This window comes from Pithys albifrons, chromosome 1 (genome assembly GCF_047495875.1).
Source record: "Pithys albifrons albifrons isolate INPA30051 chromosome 1, PitAlb_v1, whole genome shotgun sequence".
Classification (NCBI taxonomy): domain Eukaryota; kingdom Metazoa; phylum Chordata; class Aves; order Passeriformes; family Thamnophilidae; genus Pithys; species Pithys albifrons.
In genome coordinates, this window is record NC_092458.1 from 65,885,737 (window position 1) to 65,904,667 (window position 18,931).

The 18,931-nt window shown below is 39.9% G+C and overlaps 1 protein-coding gene across 4 annotated transcripts in view; it reads right to left on the reverse strand.

Moving 5' to 3' along the window:
• MTUS2 (microtubule associated scaffold protein 2) overlaps positions 1–18,931 on the reverse strand; it is a 291,758-nt gene that overhangs the window by 54,781 nt on the left and 218,046 nt on the right. For 3 of the 4 annotated variants that reach the window (XM_071553224.1, XM_071553213.1, XM_071553233.1), the window contains exons 6-7: positions 9,201–9,302; positions 3,936–4,144 (exon numbers count right to left, since the gene is read on the reverse strand). In XM_071553224.1, coding sequence (XP_071409325.1) covers positions 3,936–4,144; positions 9,201–9,302 — 311 coding nt within the window. The remainder of the gene's footprint in view (positions 1–3,935; positions 4,145–9,200; positions 9,303–18,931) is intronic. The other variant, XM_071553242.1, reaches the window with a different exon arrangement.

Below are 18,931 nucleotides of genomic sequence, written 5' to 3' on the forward strand. Positions count from 1 at the left end.
TAGTCCAGTCTCCAGGGCCTTGGTGCACTTTGGCCATGACAGCTCTCAGCACAAGCACTTCTAAGAGGGTAATAGAGACACTGAAGTGGATTTTTTCCCCCTCCCCATTTATGTTAGGAAGGATTTTTCCTCAAGAATTTGTCAGTTCGAGTTATTCTCCTTTAGATGGCACTGTTACCACTTCCAACAGGGATTGCTGCTCGTCACTTTGCTGAACAGGACCAGGACTGCCACTATCACTGGGCTAACAAGCCAGAGCATATCAGAAGTGATCCACATCAGGGGGAGCCCTTTGAGATAGTTGTTCTAAAAAGTCTTCATGGTACCATGGTATCACTCCAGCTCCCACCAGTCAGTTGTTCAATTTGGAGCACCCCTCACAGCACAAGGGTTGTATTGGCATGATGAACATCTGACATTAAGGGCAAATTTGATTTGCTCCTTTTCAGAATAAGTTTGAAGCAATTCCCAAAGTCAATAAGAGTCATGTATACATCCATGAAGGTTTTAAACAATACATCTGCTAATTAAATAATGATTAAAAGCCATGCTCTGCAATCATTACTTTTCATAATTGCTTATGTCAGAGCTACTGCTTTGATTTTTTTGTGTCTACTGCCTCAGTTATCACCTGCTTCAATTGCTCAGGCTTTTCCCAAAAATAACAAAATTGTTTAGCTGACAGTTAATGGGTCTGCATTAAATATTGCTACGTGTTGTGCACTTCATGATGCCAATTAAATGAATCTGGTCAATTAAGAGCATTTTCAACTGAGACAGAGAGATGATTCCATGATACTATTCAGCAGTGGTCTGAAACAGCCAGAAAACAAATCCAAGAAAACTTAAAGAAAATGGTCATGTAATCTTAAGTTTGCTACTACGAGAGCCCAAAACTGGAAAGCACTCCAATAAGTGCTCGTGTGATCCAACGTTCTTTATTACATATTGACACTCTATTTCTTCAGCTAAACATATCTTTTGGACCACTTGCAGCGGTGCTTTCCCCAGCTTTGGAGAGAGAACAGAAATAGTGTGAGCAAGGCGAGGGCCATGGACATGGGCAGACTCCTACCTGCATGGAAAATATTGGTCCTTGTGTTGTTTTTATGACAGTCCTGTTCTCACTGCCTAGGAGTCCATTTTCTAACAGAAATTAAGTCCAAATCAGAGAAAAAAATTATGTTTTGAACATTATGATGGTGTGATGTAAGGACAGAGACATACTAAAATTTAAACACACATGATTATCAGCCTGAAAGAGGATCCCTAGTACCAAAATAGTTTTGGGCCCTCTATTAAACAGAGTGGAACTGCCAGCTCGACAAATCAATCCCAAATGTCTCTGGAATAATGCCACACCTTTTTCCTAAATGAGTATTTTTCTTTTGTCAAACTGCAGTTCCATTCAGACCTCAACCATTTTGCCTGCAGGCTTCTCAGAAACACACAAGATTGTTATTATTTTTAGGATGCAAAAGGGTTTTTCCCATGCTGCCTTAACTCAAAACCAGCCAACACACTTTTGCTCAAGCTTTCAAACAATAATGTCATCTCAGAAAATGTCTACAGATTCTATTTTCACATGACACTGAAAAACTTGGAAGTCTGTGTCTATGTTGCAAGACAATGAACTGCCCAGTTACCCAACTGCTTGAGCAGTCCCAGATTGTCCCATCATATGTAGGGTTTCAACTTTAGCAGCAGCCTTAGGCCTTCCTGGAAGCCTCAGACAAGACAGACAAATACCTCAAGCAGAAACTCATGTCTTTGGTACTTTTAATAGTTTTCTCAAAGTGCTGACTTGCCTTAATGCACTAAAGATGGAGGCTAAAGCAGCCATACTGCTAATGTAGGTACCATATCTGGGTGCCTGATGGAGAACTGGTGGGCTCACACTGCCTGTACATCTCCTCACCCAGGAAAGCCTGAGTTGCCTTTGACTGGGAGATGCCCATGTTACGTGGCTCCCAGCAGTGAGCAGCAAAGCACCAGTGTCTTACACTGCACTGAACAGTGATGTGCATATATATATATATATATATATATATATATATATATATGTATGTATGTACACTCCAGGGCAATAAGGTGAGCCCAGAAGGGACTGACACTCCAGCTGAACACAGGTAAGTAAGTCCAGCAGTGGATCTGTAAAAAATTTACATCTAATCCTGCCCAAGCACTGAAATTCCGCAGGTGTATTATTTTTCACCTCCAGGCACTTAGAGGGGCATTACTGCAATCCCCAGCTGGCCTGACAGTATGAAGGAGCTGGGAACATGAGGCACACCTATGCTTGGCCAGGAAAGATCCCCCAGTTGTTCAATTTAGGAGGTATTCTTAGGACACATCTAACATGCACCAACAGAATGACAGTCATCCTAAAGCTCAATTGAAGCAGCTGTTGTCATTTAAAGCATATCCAGAGAAGATGGAGATGTGCTTAAGCTTCTAGAATTTTTTTAGCAAATTGTGAATGAGGCATGTGATGAAAAATCTCTCCCCAGTGAACAATGTATAGATAAAAATGAGCAGACAGTGCTCTGCCCTTTTTTGTTTTCCTCTGATTTAAACAAGGATATTCCACAGTCAGCTAAAACAAACAAACAAACAAATCCACAACCCCCCCCTTCCCCCCCCCTCAACACCAAAAAGTCCAGAAATGTCAAGCCTAAAGAAAATTAGAGGGGGAAGATCTCCTGGGAAGGTATTTAAAATATTTAGGACATTCTAAAAATTCCCTGTTTTTTCAGTTCAGTGAACTCCCCCTGGCAAGATCAGCTTCTACTTAGGGAACTGTGGTTATTTATTCAAAGGTAACCTTTACCATAAATACAAAAAACCCCCAAAACTGAAAAAAGTATTTCAGAATTTGTAAAGTCTGATTGAATCTGAGTTTTGTTTTCTTGATTTTCTTTCTCCTATTTAACACTGAAAGTTTATTCTTGTCTCTTTCAAAAGCAGACAAAGAGGCAATCAAGGATATTATCCAAACCTTGAGTCCTACTGCCGGTGATTGTCTGTTTGCCAAAGTAGTTGGGACACCAGCTTAGCCTGGGATAGTGTATGTACACAGGCATCATGTGAACCAGGCCTGGACCTCCAAGTTCAGCTACATTTCCCAGATCACTAAAAAGGTTTTGAAACAAGCAAGATCTATAAGTCTTTTGTGGTTACACTTGTCACTTTAAAATTTATTCATTTTGACTTGAGTTTAGTGAATAAATAAGCTTCTTTAATTACCAATGACATTTTCTTTATATTTTCTAGACCTACAGAGTGTAATCTTCTAAATGCTTAGATAATATTATTCTAACATCTTCAGGAATTGGCAACTCTGTAACAGAGACAGTATCTGAGGAAGAGTAGATAATTATTGACAGAAAGCAAATTGTTTCCTTCATGTAACACCGTTAGTTGACTAAATGCATGGATTGTTTTTGCATTTGCTTACAAGTGTTAATATCTGTTACATTTTCTAGTTCAGCTTTACTGGTTGGAGACCATGACTTCTAAGTTTCTGTATCTTCTTCACTCTTAAAAGCATCCTGAAGCCCCTCTATGCTTGTGACAAATGCTTCAGTCAAAATTCTTAATTTTCTGAGTTCCTGAACTTTTATTTGCAAATATATGGCATCAAATTATTCAACCCAAATGACTGGATGACATCTACAGTCAACACATGATTACTCTGACCACCCAAACTCCAAGCCTGGTGACTTGACAGAGGTGCTAGATTTTCCTTGCCTTTGCAGATTCTTTTTCTATGATACTATGAAATTATAATTCCCTTCTCATAATAACCATTGCAAAGAAATTACAAGCTTTGGTCCCCAGAACATATTTTCAGTGACTGTGGAATAAATTTGGGCAAATGACAGATGTAAACGCAAAGTAACTTTTCAATGGTGAGAAGTACCCATGGCACTTACCTGCCTAAAAAAGTACTGTGTTGTTATAGCAAAGACATCAAAGCCACAGCTGGCCCTTTTAAGCTCATCTTGGATATTGATTAATTGCCGGGACTGCTCATCACACTTTTCCTTCAATCTCTGAATTAACTGCTTTTCAGTGTCTCGACCCTCTCCTGGTTTGGGAGAGAATCCATTCTTTGGGGTGGTTGGCCTTTGCTTGGGATGTCCTACAAAGGAGAGAAGAAAAGACCATTCAGGTCACTTACTTCATATGTATAGACATGATGACCTTTATGTGTTTCCAAGGCCTTTGAGAGTCATCCCTACAAAAGGAAAAAAGGCCTGTAGCACTCACACAGAACTTTAGGACTTTAAAAAAAAAAAAAGCAAGGGCACAGTGAAATGCATTTCCTCAGGGGCTAAAACTCAAAACTTTTTAACAGTTCTCTCACCTTAGTCCCTGAGCCTGAAGGTCTTGTATGAGTTGAGGAGAGCTATTCAAAGAGCATATCACTGAGAACTGAGGTTGTTAGAGGAAGGAATCACCTCACCTGTGTTAGACATCTGCAAGAACAGAGGTCTGCATCTTGATGTGTGATGCCAGACTCTCAAATGGCAGTGAGAGAAATGGGCACTTACAGGTCAAGATTCACCTTATCTTATTATGGACATGGAAAACACCTAGGTGACACTTATACTCTACACATTATTTCTTTCTTCACCTGGACCCCAGGCTCAGTGACTTGACAGAGGTGCCAGTTTTCCTTTGCCTTTGCACATTTCCTTTTGCCTCCAAATAGGACAATAGGACTGGAGTTGCCCCACCCTGAATGCAAACACAACATGGGTTGTTTGCTATTGGGATATCACAATTTCTTTTTATCAGCAATACTGCAGTCTACCTTGACAGTTCCTCTTCCTCTCACTTCTACAACATACCTAAAGTTGCAGTACTTAACAGGTATATATGGAAGTGCCATCAGGTACTGTATAATGCTGACGAGTTACATCACTGGCTCTGCATGGCTGCTCTCACTGCATCACTGGTCACACCAGAATCGCTTCATGGTTTGCCTGCAGAAATGGGTCCAGGCAGACTCTGGGTCCTCTGATATGCTATAAGTTGGTGGTACAAAGATGTGAAAGCACTGCGGTAGTTTGTGTTTAGGATATCAGCTCAAATACAGTGTCATATTCACATGACTTGCACAAGAACTAAAGCTTACTCATGATAATGCTCTGCAGGGCAGTGAGGATTTTTTCCTGCTTGAATCAACTCTCAGTTTCTCAGGAAATACTCAGTTTTGAGGTTGCAGCAAGAAGGGGCAGTGTTCTGTAGTGCCAGGCTGCTCAATCCAGTGCTCAGACAATCTGTTTTGCCTTTACCTTCTCAGCTTTCTGAGAACTCTCCTCTGCAAATATTTATGGCCAGTCAGGCATCACCTTTACACAGCTTACTGGGGTTTTTTTTGCTACCCTTAATCCTATATGCTCACATAGCCTCTGTTGATATGCTCTTTAACTCATTCCTGAATACTAGCCAGGAATCTCTAGTTCTCTTTCACAGATCCTTCAGCTTTTAGCCTAGAAGCTAATGCCAGTAAGAAAGACGGAGTCAATAAGATTCAGACACCTTAATCCCATGTGTTCCTAGAGATAACAGACACGGGTCTGGAACATTTCTGTGTTAGCAAAAAGGTTTGGCTATTCAAGAATATGAAAAAAAGAGGATAGTTATACAGATCCTGAAAAACAACATAGAAACAATGTCTCCAACAAATCTCCAGCACTTAGTGCAATAAGTGACAGTCTTCGGGCATGGATACTACCTAGCCCTTTCCTAAAACCAAAAAGAATCCTTCCACAGAGATGCCTGTAATGCTATGAGTCTGAGGCAATTTGTAAAGTAGAGTATTGTTCCAGAGGTAATATTGTCAGATGTGCTTTAGATCTTTTAAATCTTTAAGACCATGGCCTGGGTGTGCAAATGGATCCTTAGGACAATTTTACTAGATCAGGCAGGGAAACATACGGCTTTGACAGAGCACTACCCCAGGAGTATATTCCTACTTTTTTAGATTCCCAGCTTTCGTAGGGCCATTGGGAGCATATCTTCTGATCTGCTTGACTATATTCTGGCTGCAGGCTAAGCTCACAGGGATCTAGCTCCAGCTCCCTCATGCCTCATGGCGCAACTGCAAAGAGCAACAAGTGCAAAACAAACTTTGAAACTCTTTATGCCCATGACTTGAATTTGTGAAAAAGAATACCAGGTTTCACAATACCTCAAGACTAGTATCATGTTGTTGCAAGACCTAAATAATAGAATACAAGGAGTTTCTGTCATTGAGAGAATTCAACCAGTTTTCAACCCTTTATCCATTTTTGTATCAGTTAAAGCCTATGAATCTTTCTGTGCAGGAATGATAATTTCTTACAGATTCTTCCATTAATGTCAAGGGGCTCTTAACTGGGCAGTAGGTAATATAACAAAATAAGAAATTTATAAAAAGCACAGCCATAAATATCTGCCTTTTTAGTATAAAAAGCTTGGGTTGGTTAAGCAGAACAGTGATGTTACAACAGAAGGCTTAGGGAGAAGAGCAGGGGAAAGCCCTTGAAATCAGTCCAGTTTTAATTAAACCAGAAACCCATAAGGTTGTTTTGTCTTATATCTTTCTAGCCTTCCTGTTCACTGGAAGATTTGAAGAGCACATCTCTGTGTTGTCCTTGTCAGTATTATAAGCTGTCCTTGTAAATTAAACAGTGCTATTCTCCTCAGGGATAAATCTGAATTTCTCGGTTCATTTGGGTCTGAAAGGCAGCTTACTAAGCTTATTCTGCCATTGATGTCTCTCTTCTGTTGCTCTGCACAAAACAGGGTATACATTAATGATGCTGGCCCTGATCCTGAATGTCCTTTTTGCTGATGGTGGGACCAGAGGGGCAGACCTAGTGTATGCTGAAATCACTGAACCCCTTTGATCCACTTCAAAACTCCCAAGTCTTTTTTATCTACCTGATTGTTTGAACCAAGGAGACATAACAAGTCTATACTCATAATTAACACAGTCCATGAGGATTTAGATGGGGAATGCAATTTATTTGCCTTTTAACTCTCCAATTTCTGACATTTTGGTAAGGAAAGTGAGCAAATTACTTTGAGACAAATGATATCAAGCAGTTTGTAGAGTGACAGATGCCGGAAATGGATGGCACCATCCTAAAATGGCGTTGAAGGAGAGCACCTGCATCTATGGACACCTGCTCCTACACACAAATTTCAGGAATGGCATTGCATCAATAAATAAAATTGTGATCCATACAAGACTCTGCATTTCAAAACTCACTTGCAAGTTTTCAGGAGGACTGACCCAAATTCTAAAGATTAGATTCAAGGCTAAAAAACCTGTGTATGACAGTCAAAAACCAGCACTGATTAAAAGGAACTGATTGTGAGACCAGTAACAGTGGCAAAACAACCTAAAAACAGCACTCAGAAATTTTAGAACCTGTTTCATGGCCAGATGTAGAAGTGGTGGAGTTACCTGTGAGGCACATCCTCTCCTATCAAAAAGTGTAAATGATGAAGGAATTCATGATCCTAATGGAGAAGGGCTGTGTTACCTCCCCTCAGCACCAGCTACCCTCACTCTGTTCAATGGCTGCTTTGACTGTTTTTTGAAATTGCTCAGTAGGTGAAAAAATTGTCAGTCTTTATTGCTTTGTTATTGCTGTTGTTATTTTAACGAATGCCAAAGGCTACTCTAAAAAAAATAAATGAAGATAAGGTTTATTATCCTACTTGATCCTCACAGTGACAAACTTTAGATTGCTTTAATTTCAGACAACCAAGCTGAACAAATTCTAAATCAGTCTGATGGAGAGGTCAGTTACTCAGCCTCTCATGAGAATGAGAACCTTTGAGGCCTCATGAATTGGATACGCAAAAAATTTAAGCCTTGAAAATCATGAAGTCACCCGTGGAATTGGAGGCCTCATTGACAATGCAAACACACAGTACAATTATCCCTGTTTCTAACTTTGCTTTCTAATCCCAGAAGAAGCAAATCATCTGCACTCTAACACGCTGCTACAGCCAAATCAGTGCTGATACTTAAACTGGACTCCCACTGTTATAAACACTGGTGAGCTTCTGGTCTGTCACTCTGCAACAAATTCTTCTCTGTATCTCTCTTGGTGATCTCATCAGGTGAAAAATAGTCTGTAAATTATATGATTCAGAGGACAGCATCAAGTTTATCTTTTTACTCTAACATCTTTGTAAGGAGAAGAATTCTGAATCCTGCTGGTGCCTGGGAAGATTAAATTTAGCCTTCCGTTTTCTTGATTTTGTTGGTTGAGAAGAAGAATAGGGATCAAGCTTAGTAAACATGAAAAGACTCTTGATTTAAGTTTTAGGAGCTGAAGAGGTGTTCTACATGCTTTATATTTTACCACCAAATGAAGCAACATGGGATTCCAACCCCCATAATTATATCTCAAGTATGAAATAGCTGTAGAATTGACATTTCAAGTATCCAAGTAGTCTGAAGAATCAGGCAATGGAAGATAAACTGCAAACACAATGAAATCAGTGGGACCATGCACGCTCATTTCAGAAGCATTTACATCAACAAATGGCCAGCCTTACAAAAGCCTTTAGGCATCTTATACATTTGTTAATGTACACTTAGTAGACATAAATTATACAAGTTCTCCACATTTTAGTAAATAAACAAAGGTATTCTTCAGAAATGTTAAACCCATGTGTTTTTGCCCAGTATTGAGGGACAAGTTGAAAATGTCCCAATAGCACTGTGAAGGTTATTTCTATAGATAATCCCTTTTCCAATTATGCTTAGAAATACCCCAGGAAATTTAGTGCCTCTGCATAAAAGTAAGAATAGGTTACAAGTAATACATATCACTCCAAGCAATTGTCTGAGGTGTCTTTTATTTCACTATATCCATCTGCCTTTTTTTATGTAAGAAAATTGTAATGATAAAAAAATGTTCCCAAGTCCTGAAACATGTAATAGCAACAATGATTTGTTTTAAAAGAAAGATGATTTCATGGTTGTAAGAAAGAAAACAAAAATGTGTTCAGCTCATGCATTGGTATGATGGAGCTTGCTGTAGTCAGAGCCAGCTTAATGAACCTGGGGCACAATCAATCCTCACTTAACAATAGTAGGTCTCAAATTTGAGTGTATTAACAAGTGATGCAAAGTCAACAAGTTTAAGTCATCCCTGAAACAGTGCTTTTGGGTTCATAAATACCTGGTGAATGAAGCTTTGTGGCTGTTACTGCTGATTTCTTGGGGGATGAGACAGCTGGTCTGTTAACATCCTGATCTTTTTGTACTTCTTTCTTCACACCTGCTTCAGGAAAAAAAAAAGGTAGAGAGGTATGTCTTGTATAATTCTGTTTACAATTGTGCAGAACTATGTCACTAAGATAAATACCAAAATGGCAAAATATATGTATTTCCTCAATACACACCCTAGGCCTCATTTAGAATGATGCTAAAAAGAAAGTTTGTTTTATTAACTTTCCCTTCTTTCATGAGTATGTTCACAGACATAGGAAAATGTCTCACAGAATCTGAAGAAGGGAAATAAAGTAATATTTTCTTGGTGGTGCCAAATGACAGTGTCAGTCCAAAAGCTAACACTATTTTCTATTTTGTTTAATGCAAATGTGACCTGGCTATTTCAACAGTGGAGAAAAGTGGTAATTTTATATGGGGATCACAGTCTTCAGGAACACTTCTTGGATTACTAGTTTTCTGCTCCCTACAAAGCCACAGCTAGTTACAGTTGAAATATTAGGTTTATTTCTGATGCATCATTCACCCTTCCACTTCTGTCTGCATCAGGACTTGCAAGCAGTAAGCTGCAGATGCAGCATTTGCCATGCACCAGAAACTGAGCTTCATAATTTCTAGCGTTTACTTTCAGAGTGCTTCTGAAAAGAGCACAGGCACCTGCAAAAGCCTTGTGTCCAACTGTTTGTGGGAGGTTGGCATGGGGCAAGGTATAAAACACTCTTTGACTCTCTTTTACTGTTCACTGACAAATCACACCATCAGTTGTCAGGGGCTGCTAAAGACTGAACTCTTCCTCATACCCTTACTTTTTTTCCATCTCCATTTTTGCTATTTATAAACTCAATGTGTAGAGGCTATGATTTTCATTTGTGATTAAAACTTTCAACAGTGAAGTGACTGAAGATATAAATTTTCTGTGTCTGCCACCTGAGATGGGAACTATGAGACAAAACCAGTGCTGTTTTATAAGGCACAGTTGACATAGTTAAAGATTTAAGCATTACTTTTCCATGGTAAGGAGGCTTTGACTTTTCTGTGGCTTTCAAAATAAAAATATGATGCACAAATGGGCCATAGACTGAGCTTCTCCATAAATTTTGCTATGGCAGATGCCAAACACAGATAGTGGTAGGGATGTGTGTGTTTTCCTTATGAGGAACACCTGGGGAATTTGTTCAGCCCCTTAACCTTAAACACAAAGCAAGGAACAATTCCCCAGTTAGAGCTTGGCTGAAAGGAAACAGAGGGAAGAAGCAAAGAAGCCCAAAGAACACCATCATTTCACAGAGGGCAAGGCAAGGTCTGTAGAGAGCAGTGAGAGTCACACGGGGGTGCAGGGGGTGCTGACCGGCAGGAGCAGCTGCACGGAAGGCATCAGCTCCAGAATGTGGGAGATCATCAGAGAGAAGGTGCAAATAGACATGTTGGCAAGGACAGAGAAGTTGAATTAATAACAAGAAGGGAGGAACGAGGATAACTTCAGTTTACAAGACTAGGAGACCTCCTAAGGTCTGGTAGTGTGGCAGTGCTGCAAGCGGGCAAATGCAGAGGGGCTGTGCAGCAAGGGAAGAGCCAGTGGCCAGCACAGCCTTGCTGAGAGAGGCCAAGGGGAGGGACGCACGGTGCTAGCAATTATTCAGCTTCTCCTTCATAAGTGGAAAGGCCCTGGTGGCCTCTCTGTTGGCCCTCTTAGAGGAGAGGGATTTAGAAAGCACACAGCAGGCAAAAGGAAGGACGGTCTGCAGGAGCAAACAGTTATCATTCTGCTAAGCTCCTCACCCACAGGGAAATTTTAGGGAAAGAGCCATCTCTGGCATCAGACCTGAAATAAGAGCTTGTGCGGAATGTTTTTCTAAAATTGTGGGTTGTTCTTATCTTGTCTTTGGAAACAACAGCTGTTAGTTGGTTAAGAGAAACATTCAGAAAGCATGTTGATGTCAAGTGAAGTTCCTGCAGGGAAAGTTACTTTTTAAATTACAATTATTTGGGCTCAGAATTTGTCTTTTCACAGAAATATAGAATTTCAGGTTTAAAAAACCTGAGGGAGAGCACTGGTGTAATGATCAGCATAATATGCAGTACCATAGGGTATGGTGCACCAGGAGGTCATGTAGTTTCATCTTTTCTAGCTTGGAGTGTATCAGAAGTAACTCAAAGGCTAAATTGCACATAAAAAGTCTGACGCTCCGTGGTAACTCAGGAAACAAGACAAACACTTTAACTGTTTTTACAGGCCTGAATGCATGTAAAACCTCAAATAATACTCCAACTGTCATAGGTATTTTGAAATGTCAAAAAGTGTTGTGTGTGCAATCATAAAATAATAAAAAATTCATAAAATACAATTACAAAAGGAAATAAAGCACCATAAGTTTGTATACCATGAATTTGCAGTGTCTCAATTTTCTTCTAATTTCATCTTTTAAAATGTATATTAATTCTGATGTGGAATAAAATTTACTTCAAACTCTCAGTGCTATTGCCCACAGACTTGAAATATGGAATTTCAATTAGCTCTGTGTTAAATGCCTGTACATTATCTTTATTCCTGCAGGCTGCATAATCAGGGCTCTTAGCACTGAACCTCCCAGCAAAAAGCTCCTGGCAGAGCAGGAACCACCACTAACTTTCAGGCTTCCTGGAACAGCTTCTGCCAACCCCCTACAGTACAGCAGTTCATGTAGCAAGAAGTTGTCTTTCTGTGGTAGCCAGTAATCAAAGCCACAAACTACTAATTTTTTTGTGAATCTACATTCCATTTAATGTTAAAAATTCCCAATGGTTCCTCTCTTTTAAAAGATATACTTGTGTAAAGAAATGGCTGTTTCAGGCCATAAGATAACTGTGAACATAAACACTTGCTCCTCTTTTCTGCTAGTGTGCTCACAGCATTTGTTTCTGAAAAATGCACCCAAATGCACAGTTCTGTAAAGGTATTTACATTTCCTGATTAGCAAACACAGGCCTGCTCCAAACAAAACAGAAGGAGCAAATATAAAATAATTAGCAATACAAGGCAAAACATGCCAGAAATCACTTAGAAAAACAGGAGATAAACAAAGCCATTTCTCCATTCCCCCAGTCCTGCTGAATGTTAGCCTAGGAACCAGAGCAAAATACACCTTATCTGAGATAGCTTCTCCAGCACAGCTGCAGAATCAGCACTTGTATTTGCCTGTACCTTTCTGAGTCTTCAAAAGCCAGTACAGTGGAATAGGCTTCAATTTGCTTTCACACTTCAAACTGAAAACATGCTAACTAATTGCACATTGAATATTTCTTTCAAAACAAATCCTAACATCATGTAGACATCATTAACAATTCAATGGGACTGACTGTATTCAGATGGATTCCAGCTGTCCTCAGGAGTATTTTATAAGTTAACTAATGCAGTCTGCAAGTTTGAAAAAAAACCAAAAAAACAAATGAGGGGTTTTCAGTCACTTACAGACAGAAAGGATCACTTTGAGCTTTCTTCTTTCCCCCTGATACCCACGACTAGTCATGTCCTTGGTGAGTAATGACATATCTCTGCATGCATTGTTTGAGCCAAAATGAGCAAAGTTGGAAGTATGATGGATTCTGTAGAATAAGAGCAGTCTAATTCTCTCTAGAGACTCTCTCCTTCCTGTGATCTATGAGGCACTGAATAAATAAGTGGATGTAGAAGAAACACTGTATTTGTTGAAGTAGAAGCTGCTAATGTTTATCTTTTCCCTTTGTGTTTGTTTCAAATTTAAAGTCAATCTGATGAGAAAAAAGGACAATTACTATTTCATTGCCTCATATGAAAGTGATTGTTTTCTTTCTGAATTAAAAAGAAAAATATCTTTATCTGGTATTTAAAAAAATGAAGAAACCCTGCCCCCCAAAATTAATCATTCTTTGGAATGAATAGAACATCTCAGGGTAATTCAGAACATCCAACTTTAGTTGAAGAGTTAAAAGAGCTACTCTGTCTCTGTCATTTTACACCAACCTCCATGGCATGTTATTGTCTCTTCCTCACACATTTTTGCTATGGCATGTTTTAAAGTGGTTCCCAGGACAGGGCTTGGAAAACTTACAGCTGAACATCTCACTTGCACCTGCAGCGTAGTGCTGCATATCCATATGCTCAGTACAGGACCAGTGTGAACATAACCCACTGCATTCTCCCTATTTCAGCTTTTAAGGGAAAGTGTTTTCAAGGGGGAGCAAAGCAGCAGCAGACTCTTCTCCCTTCATTCCTGCAACAGCATTGGTGCTCATTTTTTCCTGCTCAGCTGACCTTAGCTGATCCCACTCCCTCCTGCTGACGATATTCTATCTGGATTTTGCAGAAGCTGATTAAAAGAAGGACATTTTACACTACAAGCTTGCTGATGAGAGCTGTGACAACACTGGCCTCCTATTGTCATCTTGACTGATTGCGTTTAACAGCTTGCCCTGTTACATATGGTTTACTGGTACTTGTAAAAGCACAGGAATTGACTGGGAAAGTTTTTTGAACAATGATTTTTGATTGTCTTTAATTTAATGGGCCAAGTAGAAACATGCTCCTCAAATTAATTCCTTATTTTCATTACACTCAAATTAGGATGTTTCTTATGAGAGATAACAGTCACTTGTCTGTAAGATTAACATTAAATAAAAACCAAGTTGAAATAGGTATGTCATAAGACACATCCCCCAAAATCCACAACAAGGCCTAGAAAATATAAAAATCCTTCAACTCTCTAGTTTTATAGAAAGTTGGGTGATTGATCCAACCTGATGGACAGCATTGAGACCTGGAACAAGCAGCCACATGGTGTTCTGAAATTTGGATCAGGATCGCAGGCATGAACAAATGAGCCCAGAGCTGCATCACCATCTTGAAAGTGAACCAAAGTTTCAAAAGACAGCAGCTGAGATTCCAAGCTGGATTTTCTGTGGGTTTTTATGTTCTGAGAGAAGGATGTGGCTGAACAAGACCAGACCAGGCAGGGGTGAGACAATAGAGGAAGCTGTCTTACATGAAGGGAATAAAAACTGCACAGAGATGGTCATATGTCAGCTACTTCTCAATTCCTTACACAATGATTGACTCATTTTTTCCCCCCAAATTGCATGCAGGTCTTGTTGTCTCTGTGGGAGCCATGTCCTCAGCGTCTCAGTGCAGACTCATCCTTTAGCTCAATATTTCTTGTCTTGGGTTTCTTTTCCTGAATGTGCAGAAGAGACCAAAACACTTGAAAACAACACATTAGTTGTTGTACTTACGACAGCACATTTATTCATCTGTGGGCCTAAGATGTACATAGGACACAGGATTGCACCAACAGCTTTGTCAGATGGACTTCTGAAGTCCTCTGGCCCAGCCTCCTGCTCAGAGTGGGTTTCACTGCAGCAGGTTGTCCAGGGCTTTGTCCACCTGAGTTATAGGTGTCTCTAATGATAGAGGATTCACCACCTCTCTAGACAATATGCTTTAGTGTTTGACCACCTTCACAGGTGATTGAATAACAATCACCTTCACAGATGGTCAATGAGAATTTCCCGTGTTGCAACTTGTGATGGTGTCTCTTGCCTGTCACTGTTCACCTCTGAGAAGTCTCTGGCTTTCTTCTCTCTATATCTTTCCATTAAATAACTGAAGACTGCAATAAGATCTTTGCCTCCTCTGAGCAAGTCCAGATCTCCCAGCCTCTCCTCCTAACCTGTCCTGTCTTGTGCCTCAGCTTGCTGAACATCTTGGTTATCATCTGCTGTTCTCATTCCAGAACATCACATTGTTCCAGTTCTGGGATTCCCAAAGCTGGATACAGTTGTGAGTGGCAACACAAGTCTTGAATAAAGGGGTAGGGACAATCATGCTGCAGGTCATACTCTTGTTTATGTAGCCAGGAGTGCAGTGCTTCTTTACTTCTCCAAGAGCACATTTTAGGGTCAGGTTCAGCTTGCTATTTGGCAGATCCCCAAACAGGGCCTGCAGAGCCACTTTCCAGAAAGCTGGCCCCAGCCTCTCCTGTTGCATGGAGTTATTCCCCCCAGGGGGCAAGACTTTGCATTTGCCTTTTTGAACTTCATGAAGCACCTACAGTCCCATTTCTCCAGCCTGATGAAGTCCTTCTGAACTCTAGCCCTGCCCTCTAGCAGATTGACCAATTCACCCTGATTTGCCATCAGCTGTGAGCCTGCTAATTGCCTGGAGCAGATGAAGTCAAGGCTCCTGGTCAAGACATAATTTAGGTCTAAGGCAGTTTAGTTTTAATCAACTGATCACAGAGCTTGATGAAAGAACTATCCTGCTCCTGGATCTAAGCAGGTATGCCTGCATGGCACTGCACTTTTTATCTCTCCAGATCTGTCAGCACCAGCTCAGGAATTGCTACCTGTCTGAATACCCTTTCCATTGCACAGCACAGACATGCTCCTCTTGGATTATTAACTGCTGTGGTGTGCTATGCTGAGGTAAGTACAAATAGTTCTTACACATCCTAGAGGGCTCACCACATACACCACTAACTGTACCACATCAAACTGAAGGCGTTTGCCCAAATTGTGACAGAATCAGGTGCTGCTGTGATGTAGGATCTGAGTTGTCCTGTGGTGAACATTAATCTAAGCTATTTGTAAAAGAAATCCACTCTGAGAGTAGGAGTTATTAATTTGCTGTTTCTGAACATCGCTTTCAGATATTCCCACACTTTGAGGGAAATTTAAAACAGAAAATTCATATATATGTGCCTCACATATTACATATTTTTATCAATCTTCATGGAAAGAGGAAGCTTATATGGCCTTCCAGATCTGAATTGTAGCTGCAAAGATCCTGATGAGGAGTTGCTTTCACCTGTCACTAAAGAAAATATGAAGCAATAATAGAAATGGTAAGCATTAGTTAAATTATCACTGTACTTCTCAAGTAGCTAGTATACTTAAGTGAAATTAAAAGACCTCTCTTTTTCTAGTCAACTACATGCTTTTTCCCCCAGTTTCTGTACATTGACAGAAATATAAATACAGAAAGGGCTGTGCAACACACTGAAACCTAATTAAGTGCAGTCTTTTCATAGACTAGTTGAAAGGCCATCAGTTCATGCCTGTAAAACAATTTGCATGGCGATTTTCTGCTGCTGTTCTCCCATGCCAGAATTCTTTTTTGATCATCTGAAGCACAGCAGCAGCAACAGCTATAGGAGTCTGTTTTCATTAATTAGATGTTTTTATTCCCTGTAGTCCAATTTATTTCACAAGCACTTTTAGTGAAATATCAGGAGTATAATCTCTCTTGAGCAGTTGTCTCGATTTTTTTTAAATGAAAGGTTAGAGTTCAGGTGGTCTTCTCAGGTAACTAATACATGAAAGCTTTCATGTGATTTTTGTTGGCTATTTTTGACTCATTAATATAGGTAGATATTTTCCTTTATAAATTAATTTACTCTTCACATACAGATAAAATGATGTACACCTCTAAAATACAAATGTAATTTTTATGTTACCTGATATTGCATTTTTTCAGAAATGTTATTTATATTTAAATTACCACTGACTTCTTTGTGAAATGTTTTCTCTCTTTTTTACATCATAAAATACGCTGTATCCAGAAAGTTCCTGTGCTCTTCAGCTGTAATTGTGAAGTGCTTTTAGAGCTTTAATTTTGTAATTGCAGTGTCTTGCACAGGAGGTTGGACAGATGCAGTATGTGTTTCCAAACACATGGCAACATTAAGCCCTATAGATATTACTACTAGGTGATTTCTAGGATTATTTTACACAGAATATTTATCATATCATTCTCCAAATACACAGAATATGTAGAAGGAACTATTGTAGTTTCTCTGCTTTTCAAAGGCTTTACTATATGGTTGACTTCAGCAGGGACTACCTGGACTTTGACTGAATAAGGTTGGTGACTTCTTAAACGAAAAATTCACTCCTAAGGTCAAGTTATTGATTTGCTTTTTCCTTATGGGAAAATATGGTTCACTTTCAAGATGGTGTTGATTTGTGTTTAGTCGTTTCTGCTGGACACTGGGACTTTCCTCCATCCATGAGGAGGGGTATGTGGTACAAAGATATATGTCTCAGTCTCAGCTAAAAACTCCCATCCATGGTGGAGACCACCCCTGTATCCTTTGTCTAGCCTCTGTGCCATGTCTTGTCTCCTGCAACAGGGCAAAAAAAGATAAGGAAATTGTGGTGATTTAGTTCCTTCCAGCCCTGATTCCGTGGTGGGACTGGGCTGCTGCCAGTTCAGCTATGGAGAAAGTGGTCTGAGATGGAGAATAAACATGTGTCCCACCAATCATTCCTTTGCAGATGCTGTCCTCATGATGCATCTGCAAGCAAGCAACAAGCAGGCTAACAAGGCTCAGGGTTGTCATTCCCAGGAAGAGGCTGTTAGATGAGCCACCTCTTTTGTCTTTCCTATTATTCTGTCTTCCTATGTCATGGTTTGCTCTTCTGTTCCTCAGACTGTGCATGCATGCAGTTGCCATTATGGAATAGTTTGGAAGAATATAAGAAAGGTATTTATTCCACTGTTTTCAAGACATTTCATCTTTTGGCTTGGAGCACTGGAGAAGGTTTCTTCGTTGTTGCAGTAATGAGGCTGGCTGCTTTCCCGAGCATGACATTCATCATCTTTACGACATGGCAGTGTCAATGACCTAAGGTGTGGGGGCTGTTAACTAATTTTTACTGTATCTTCAAACATTTTTGAATCACCAGTTTTACTTCTCTGCTCCCTTACCATTATCAATCTCCTGCCCTGTGATGTCCAGAAATAATGCCAGACTTGCCCAGCAGAGACTGATAGCATGTGCTAGTGATTGTTTCCACTAACCCATGGCACTACAAGCACATCTTTTACAGTTTTTACCTTTACCTCCTCTGTCTGCTGCAGGACATTCTTTTGGAGGCTGGCCTTTTCAGCACACACATGCATATTCTCTGCCACATTTAAATTATAGTATCTGACATAATTGTAAGGGGACTTTGTTTGCCTGGGATCAAAAAGCCCAAAGCAATATGAAACTTCACTGCCTTTTCTCCACTTGCTTAATTTGATCTGTAGCATCTTCCTTCCAAATTAATGAAGAGGTCAACCTAAAAAAGATGGCTTTGTGCTTCATCATTTAAAAGATGTGCAAAACTGTCCAAAGAATACTTAAACAGAAGTTTTTACATTTTATAGGGCTCTCTATCACATTGGGATCTACACTCAGTGTTCATATACTATTGCAATACAGGCAGGATTAGACTTGCGAAAAAGTCTTTGTCACTGCTTTGATTTACTTTAACCTTTGTTCCCATTAGATGTTTAGCATTGTAAGGAACCATTACACTGTTTTAATTTAAAAAAAATCGTAACACACCCCTGATAGATCTACTGCTCCCTTGGCTAGGTATGTTTAATAAAAAATTAAACCAATGCATTGGACTAATACAGGGTTTTTTGCTTCTGTCTGTCATGTATAATAACAACTTTCTAAACTTCCCAGATGTCCCTTTTCAGGAACTGTGTGTCTGACTGCTTGCATAAAACAGACAGGTAACCTTACTTCCATGTTTAGTTTCCTTCCAGAGTAAACCAGGCAAGTTTACAACATGGTAATTGCCAAGTTATCTCTCTGCCCTTATCTTGACCCACAGGCCTTCTATTGTATTTACCTCCCCCTGTCCAGTTGAGGGGGGGGAGTGATAGAGCTGGTG